Below are 9,513 nucleotides of genomic sequence, written 5' to 3' on the forward strand. Positions count from 1 at the left end.
CAGACTCCCCCCAATGATCAGACTCTCCCCAATGATCAGACTCCATCACCCCAATGATCAGACTCTCCCCAATGATCAGACTCCTCCCCCAATGATCAGACCAATGATCAGACTCCCATCACCCCCAATGATTCAGACTCCCCCCAATGATCAGACTCTCCCCAATGATCAGACTCCCCCCAATGATCAGACTCCCTTCCCCCCCAATGATCAGACTCCCCCAATGATCAGACTCTCCCCAATGATCAGACTCCCCCCAATGACTCTCCCCCAATGATCAGACTCCCCCCAATGATCAGACTCTCCCCAATGATCAGACTCTCCCCAATGATCAGACTCTCCCCAATGATCAGACTCTCCCCAATGATCAGACTCTCCCCAATGATCAGACTCCCCCAATGATCAGACTCTCCCCAATGATCAGACTCTCCCCAATGATCAGACTCTCCCCCAATGATCAGGACTCCCCCCAATGATCAGACTCTCCCCCAATGATCAGACTCTCCCCCAATGATCAGACTCTCCCCAATGATCAGACTCTCCCCCAATGATCAGACTCTCCCCCAATGATCAGACTCCCCCCAATGATCAGACTCTCCCCCAATGATCAGACTCCCCCCAATGATCAGACTCTCCCCCAATGATCAGACTCCCCCCAATGATCAGACTCTCCCCCAATGATCAGACTCTCCCCAATGATCAGACTCTCCCCAATGATCAGACTCTCCCCAATGATCAGACTCTCCCCAATGATCAGACTCTCCCCCAATGATCAGACTCTCCCCAATGATCAGACTCTCCCCAATGATCAGACTCTCCCCAATGATCAGACTCTCCCCCAATGATCAGACTCTCCCCAATGATCAGACTCTCCCCAATGATCAGACTCTCCCCCCAATGATCAGACTCTCCCCCAATGATCAGACTCTCCCCCAATGATCAGACTCTCCCCCAATGATCAGACTCTCCCCAATGATCAGACTCTCCCCAATGATCAGACTCCCCCCAATGATCAGACTCTCCCCAATGATCAGACTCTCCCCAATGATCAGACTCTCCCCAATGATCAGACTCTCCCCAATGATCAGACTCCCCCCAATGATCAGACTCTCCCCCAATGATCAGACTCTCCCCCAATGATCAGACTCTCCCCAATGATCAGACTCTCCCCAATGATCAGACTCTCCCCAATGATCAGACTCTCCCCCAATGATCAGACTCTCCCCAATGATCAGACTCTCCCCAATGATCAGACTCTCCCCAATGATCAGACTCTCCCCCAATGATCAGACTCTCCCCAATGATCAGACTCTCCCCAATGATCAGACTCTCCCCAATGATCAGACTCCCCCCAATGATCAGACTCTCCCCCAATGATCAGACTCTCCCCCAATGATCAGACTCTCCCCAATGATCAGACTCTCCCCCAATGATCAGACTCTCCCCAATGATCAGGACTCTCCCCCAATGATCAGACTCTCCCCCAATGATCAGACTCTCCCCAATGATCAGACTCCCCCCAATGATCAGACTCTCCCCAATGATCAGACTCTCCCCAATGATCAGACTCTCCCCAATGATCAGACTCTCCCCAATGATCAGACTCCCCCAATGATCAGACTCTCCCCCAATGATCAGACTCTCCCCCAATGATCAGACTCTCCCCAATGATCAGACTCTCCCCAATGATCAGACTCTCCCCAATGATCAGACTCTCCCCAATGATCAGACTCTCCCCAATGATCAGACTCCCCCCAATGATCAGACTCTCCCCAATGATCAGACTCTCCCCAATGATCAGACTCTCCCCCAATGATCAGACTCTCCCCAATGATCAGACTCTCCCCCAATGATCAGACTCTCCCCAATGATCAGACTCTCCCCAATGATCAGACTCCCCCCAATGATCAGACTCTCCCCAATGATCAGACTCTCCCCAATGATCAGACTCTCCCCAATGATCAGACTCTCCCCAATGATCAGACTCTCCCCCAATGATCAGACTCTCCCCAATGATCAGACTCTCCCCCAATGATCAGACTCCCCCAATGATCAGACTCTCCCCAATGATCAGACTCTCCCCAATGATCAGACTCCTCCCCAATGATCAGACTCTCCCCAATGATCAGACTCTCCCCAATGATCAGACTCTCCCCAATGATCAGACTCTCCCCCAATGATCAGACTCTCCCCCAATGATCAGACTCTCCCCAATGATCAGACTCTCCCCCAATGATCAGACTCTCCCCCAATGATCAGACTCTCCCCAATGATCAGACTCTCCCCCAATGATCAGACTCTCCCCAATGATCAGACTCTCCCCAATGATCAGACTCCCCCCAATGATCAGACTCCCCCCAATGATCAGACTCTCCCCAATGATCAGACTCTCCCCCAATGATCAGACTCTCCCCAATGATCAGACTCTCCCCAATGATCAGACTCTCCCCCAATGATCAGACTCTCCCCAATGATCAGACTCTCCCCAATGATCAGACTCTCCCCCAATGATCAGACTCCCCCAATGATCAGACTCCCCCCAATGATCAGACTCTCCCCAATGATCAGACTCTCCCCAATGATCAGACTCTCCCCAATGATCAGACTCTCCCCAATGATCAGACTCTCCCCAATGATCAGACTCTCCCCAATGATCAGACTCTCCCCAATGATCAGACTCTCCCCCAATGATCAGACTCCCCCCAATGATCAGACTCTCCCCAATGATCAGACTCCCCCAATGATCAGACTCTCCCCAATGATCAGACTCTCCCCAATGATCAGACTCTCCCCCAATGATCAGACTCCCCCCAATGATCAGACTCTCCCCCAATGATCAGACTCCCCCCAATGATCAGACTCTCCCCAATGATCAGACTCTCCCCAATGATCAGACTCTCCCCAATGATCAGACTCTGTCCCCAATGATCAGACTCTGTCCCCAATGATCAGACTCCCCCCAATGATCAGACTCTTCCCCAATGATCAGACTCTCCCCAATGATCAGACTCTCCCCAATGATCAGACTCTCCCCAATGATCAGACTCTCCCCAATGATCAGACTCTCCCCAATGATCAGACTCTCCCCCAATGATCAGACTCTCCCCAATGATCAGACTCTCCCCAATGATCAGACTCTCCCCCAATGATCAGACTCCCCCAATGATCAGACTCTCCCCAATGATCAGACTCTCCCCAATGATCAGACTCTCCCCAATGATCAGACTCTCCCCAATGATCAGACTCTCCCCAATGATCAGACTCTCCCCCAATGATCAGACTCTCCCCAATGATCAGACTCTCCCCAATGATCAGACTCTCCCCAATGATCAGACTCTCCCCAATGATCAGACTCTCCCCAATGATCAGACTCTCCCCAATGATCAGACTCTCCCCAATGATCAGACTCCCCCCAATGATCAGACTCTCCCCAATGATCAGACTCTCCCCAATGATCAGACTCTCCCCAATGATCAGACTCTCCCCCAATGATCAGACTCTGTCCCAATGATCAGACTCTCCCCAATGATCAGACTCCCCCCAATGATCAGACTCTCCCCAATGATCAGACTCTCCCCCAATGATCAGACTCTCCCCAATGATCAGACTCTCCCCAATGATCAGACTCTCCCCCAATGATCAGACTCTCCCCAATGATCAGACTCTCCCCAATGATCAGACTCCCCCCAATGATCAGACTCTCCCCAATGATCAGACTCCCCCCAATGATCAGACTCTCCCCAATGATCAGACTCCCCCCAATGATCAGACTCTCCCCAATGATCAGACTCTCCCCAATGATCAGACTCTCCCCCAATGATCAGACTCCCCCAATGATCAGACTCTCCCCCAATGATCAGACTCTCCCCAATGATCAGACTCTCCCCAATGATCAGACTCTCCCCAATGATCAGACTCTCCCCAATGATCAGACTCCCCCCAATGATCAGACTCTCCCCAATGATCAGACTCTCCCCAATGATCAGACTCTCCCCAATGATCAGACTCTCCCCAATGATCAGACTCTCCCCAATGATCAGACTCTCCCCAATGATCAGACTCTCCCCAATGATCAGACTCCCCCAATGATCAGACTCTCCCCAATGATCAGACTCTCCCCCAATGATCAGACTCTCCCCAATGATCAGACTCTCCCCCAATGATCAGACTCTGTCCCAATGATCAGACTCTCCCCAATGATCAGACTCCCCCCAATGATCAGACTCTCCCCAATGATCAGACTCTCCCCCAATGATCAGACTCTCCCCAATGATCAGACTCTCCCCAATGATCAGACTCTCCCCCAATGATCAGACTCTCCCCAATGATCAGACTCTCCCCCAATGATCAGACTCCCCCCAATGATCAGACTCTCCCCAATGATCAGACTCCCCCAATGATCAGACTCTCCCCAATGATCAGACTCTCCCCAATGATCAGACTCTCCCCAATGATCAGACTCCCCCCAATGATCAGACTCTCCCCCAATGATCAGACTCTCCCCCAATGATCAGACTCTCCCCAATGATCAGACTCTCCCCAATGATCAGACTCTCCCCAATGATCAGACTCTCCCCAATGATCAGACTCCCCCCAATGATCAGACTCCCCCCAATGATCAGACTCTCCCCAATGATCAGACTCTCCCCAATGATCAGACTCCCCCCAATGATCAGACTCTCCCCAATGATCAGACTCTCCCCCAATGATCAGACTCTCCCCAATGATCAGACTCCCCCCAATGATCAGACTCCCCCCAATGATCAGACTCTCCCCAATGATCAGACTCTCCCCAATGATCAGACTCCCCCCAATGATCAGACTCTCCCCAATGATCAGACTCTCCCCCAATGATCAGACTCTCCCCAATGATCAGACTCTCCCCAATGATCAGACTCTCCCCAATGATCAGACTCTCCCCCAATGATCAGACTCTCCCCAATGATCAGACTCTCCCCCAATGATCAGACTCCCCCCAATGATCAGACTCTCCCCAATGATCAGACTCTCCCCCAATGATCAGACTCTCCCCAATGATCAGACTCTCCCCAATGATCAGACTCTCCCCAATGATCAGACTCTCCCCAATGATCAGACTCTCCCCAATGATCAGACTCTCCCCAATGATCAGACTCTCCCCAATGATCAGACTCTCCCCAATGATCAGACTCTCCCCAATGATCAGACTCCCCCCAATGATCAGACTCTCCCCCAATGATCAGACTCTCCCCAATGATCAGACTCTCCCCAATGATCAGACTCTCCCCAATGATCAGACTCTCCCCAATGATCAGACTCCCCCCAATGATCAGACTCCCCCCAATGATCAGACTCTCCCCCAATGATCAGACTCCCCCCAATGATCAGACTCTCCCCAATGATCAGACTCTCCCCCAATGATCAGACTCTCCCCAATGATCAGACTCTCCCCAATGATCAGACTCTCCCCAATGATCAGACTCCCCCCAATGATCAGACTCTCCCCCAATGATCAGACTCTCCCCAATGATCAGACTCTCCCCAATGATCAGACTCTCCCCAATGATCAGACTCTGTCCCAATGATCAGACTCTGTCCCAATGATCAGACTCTCCCCAATGATCAGACTCTCCCCAATGATCAGACTCTGTCCCAATGATCAGACTCTCCCCAATGATCAGACTCTCCCCAATGATCAGACTCTCCCCAATGATCAGACTCTCCCCAATGATCAGACTCTCCCCAATGATCAGACTCTCCCCAATGATCAGACTCTCCCCAATGATCAGACTCTCCCCAATGATCAGACTCTCCCCAATGATCAGACTCCCCCAATGATCAGACTCTCCCCCAATGATCAGACTCCCCCCAATGATCAGACTCTCCCCAATGATCAGACTCCCCCCAATGATCAGACTCTCCCCAATGATCAGACTCTCCCCAATGATCAGACTCCCCCCAATGATCAGACTCTCCCCAATGATCAGACTCTCCCCAATGATCAGACTCTCCCCAATGATCAGACTCTCCCCAATGATCAGGACTCTCCCCAATGATCAGACTCTCCCCAATGATCAGACTCCCCCCAATGATCAGACTCTCCCCAATGATCAGACTCTCCCCAATGATCAGACTCTCCCCAATGATCAGACTCTCCCCAATGATCAGACTCTCCCCAATGATCAGACTCCCCCCAATGATCAGACTCTCCCCAATGATCAGACTCCCCCCAATGATCAGACTCTCCCCAATGATCAGACTCTCCCCAATGATCAGACTCTCCCCAATGATCAGACTCCCCCCAATGATCAGACTCTCCCCAATGATCAGACTCTCCCCAATGATCAGACTCTCCCCAATGATCAGACTCTCCCCAATGATCAGACTCTCCCCCAATGATCAGACTCTCCCCAATGATCAGACTCTCCCCAATGATCAGACTCTCCCCAATGATCAGACTCTCCCCAATGATCAGACTCTCCCCAATGATCAGACTCTCCCCAATGATCAGACTCTCCCCAATGATCAGACTCTCCCCCAATGATCAGACTCTGTCCCAATGATCAGACTCTCCCCAATGATCAGACTCTCCCCCAATGATCAGACTCTCCCCAATGATCAGACTCTCCCCAATGATCAGACTCTCCCCCAATGATCAGACTCTCCCCAATGATCAGACTCTCCCCAATGATCAGACTCCCCCCAATGATCAGACTCTGTCCCAATGATCAGACTCTCCCCAATGATCAGACTCCCCCCCAATGATCAGACTCTCCCCCAATGATCAGACTCTCCCCAATGATCAGACTCCCCCCAATGATCAGACTCCCCCCAATGATCAGACTCTCCCCCAATGATCAGACTCCCCCCAATGATCAGACTCCCCCCAATGATCAGACTCCCCCCAATGATCAGACTCTCCCCAATGATCAGACTCTCCCCAATGATCAGACTCTCCCCCAATGATCAGACTCCCCCCAATGATCAGACTCTCCCCAATGATCAGACTCTCCCCCAATGATCAGACTCTCCCCAATGATCAGACTCTCCCCAATGATCAGACTCTCCCCAATGATCAGACTCTCCCCAATGATCAGACTCTCCCCCAATGATCAGACTCTCCCCAATGATCAGACTCCCCCCAATGATCAGACTCCCCCCAATGATCAGACTCTCCCCCAATGATCAGACTCCCCCCAATGATCAGACTCCCCCCAATGATCAGACTCCCCCCAATGATCAGACTCCCCCCAATGATCAGACTCCCCCCAATGATCAGACTCTCCCCCAATGATCAGACTCCCCCCAATGATCAGACTCTGTCCCAATGATCAGACTCTCCCCAATGATCAGACTCTCCCCAATGATCAGACTCCCCCCAATGATCAGACTCTGTCCCAATGATCAGACTCTGTCCCAATGATCAGACTCCCCCCAATGATCAGACTCTCCCCAATGATCAGACTCTCCCCCAATGATCAGACTCTCCCCAATGATCAGACTCTCCCCAATGATCAGACTCTCCCCCAATGATCAGACTCTCCCCAATGATCAGACTCTCCCCAATGATCAGACTCTCCCCCAATGATCAGACTCTCCCCAATGATCAGACTCTCCCCAATGATCAGACTCTCCCCAATGATTAGACTCTCCCCAATGATCAGGCTCTCCCCCAATGATCAGCCTCTCCCCCAATGATCAGGCTCTCCCCCAATGATCAGACTCTCCCCAATGATCAGACTCTGTCCCAATGATCAGACTCCCCCCAATGATCAGACTCTGTCCCAATGATCAGACTCTCCCCAATGATCAGACTCTCCCCCAATGATCAGACTCTCCCCAATGATCAGACTCACTCACAGGCTCGGTGTGACTTCCCATCTCACAAATAAACAGCGACAGGTGAAACTTTATCTCAACTCCATTTCACAGTCGCCATGACTTCTTATATTAAAAAGTTATCATTTGAATAAGCGCAGTCTGTGTAGCTTTAGTGCTCGGTCAAAGGTCGTTATCTTTTTGCAGTTTGTAACTGCTTTTGTTCTGCATTTGATATTCTAAAACGAAACCCACATTGCTGCTTGTATTTGGCTGAATTCCCAAACACCCTTTAATAAATTGCTATTTTGGGTTTCCTTTAATTTAATATCTATTTCAATATTAATTTGAAATTGCAGCCAACTTTATTAAAAGATATAATTCAATGAAAGAACACTGGAGTTTTTAAAAGAAAACTGTTTAATTAATATTACAGACATCAACAATGAATTTTACATAAAAGCAGAAAATGCTGGGAAAACTCAGCAGGTCAGGCAGCATCTGTGGAGCGAGAGGTTCGACCTGAAACGCTGACTCTGTTTCTCTCTCCACGGATGCTGCCTGACTTGCTGAGTATTTCCAGCGTTTTCTGTTTTTTTATTTCAGATTGCCAGCATCCGCAGTATTTCGCTTTTTGCATTAATGAATTTAACACCTTGCACTAAAGAGCTTTTCCACTTGTCTTACCTTGTCGAATTTGATGGCGAAGTAGACATAGAGCAAGGCGCTGGTGACCATGTGAGCCAGGAGCAGGACGGCGAGCAGTAAGATGAGGAGCCGCACAGAGACCGATGGCTGATGGTGCCCGCACTCCTTCTGCAGCTCAGCCGACTTGCTGGAGCCTTGATTCATGTTATCAACCAAAGCAGACACTGTCAGCACCGACCCCTCCTTCACACTGGAGCTGGCACCGCGCAACATTCAATCTTTTGTCATCTCACACCTTTCAGGAAACTAAATAAGTTATACAGCACAATTCTTAGAACCCCGCACTTCCTGGAAAATATGTCTCGCCTTGGCCAGGTTTGAAGAGTAGGTTGTACCAGCAGAATCATTCCTCTTCTTTTAAATTCCTCCTATAGTTTCCCCTCTTACTCTGTGACATGAAAGGAGATGTCTTGTCATCACTGCAACATTTATCCAGAAAGTCAGTTTTATTGTTTGAGACCAATCGTGTTCGTAATCTCTCGATCAATTCGCATTTCCTGTATCAACTATTTCCCTTTCTTCCTGCTGCCTAACTTTTCTCTTGCAAACTGTTTCTCGGGTTGTTTCTCTCTCTCTGGAAGGAGATACTTTGCTTCCAAAATGATTTCTGGGCAACAATTTTTTTCAGTATTTGTGTTGTCGCAACAACTGAAAGCTTGTTCAGTGTCCAATATTTAAAATTGTAAAATAGTTTCTGCAGCCCCTGGTTTGCAAAGTTTTAGTTTTTTTTCTGGTTAGATTGACAGACTTAACTGAACCTTTAAAGAGTGAAATTGGAACAACACCCACATTATGCAAGTCCTTCACGGGTGCAAAAGTAATCTTTGCTGAGGATCACTGACTCCAGCACAGTTCTGTTTGACTCTTGCAATGTGTCAGATTAATGTTGCATTTAGTTTATGTTCTGAATGCGCTTAATTTCATTGCACAGGTTGTTTCTTAAAGAACAGCGGTTTGGAGACGCGCTTTCACCAGGTTCACAGTGACACCATAAACACTGGCTTAGTA

At 49.6% G+C, this 9,513-nt stretch overlaps 1 protein-coding gene across 1 annotated transcript in view; it reads right to left on the reverse strand.

Moving 5' to 3' along the window:
* The window catches only part of cd40lg (CD40 ligand), a 26,088-nt gene extending 17,164 nt beyond the window's left edge, over positions 1 to 8,924 (reverse strand). The window contains exon 1 of the mRNA XM_086002295.1: positions 8,485 to 8,924. Within this exon, the coding sequence (XP_085858421.1) occupies positions 8,485 to 8,718 (234 nt within the window). The 5' untranslated portion in view covers positions 8,719 to 8,924. The remainder of the gene's footprint in view (positions 1 to 8,484) is intronic.
* Between the last annotated feature and the right edge of the window lie 589 nt (positions 8,925 to 9,513).

This window comes from Somniosus microcephalus, chromosome 1 (genome assembly GCF_052327205.1).
Source record: "Somniosus microcephalus isolate GS21.2 chromosome 1, FLI_Smic_1.0, whole genome shotgun sequence".
Lineage (NCBI taxonomy): Eukaryota > Metazoa > Chordata > Chondrichthyes > Squaliformes > Somniosidae > Somniosus > Somniosus microcephalus.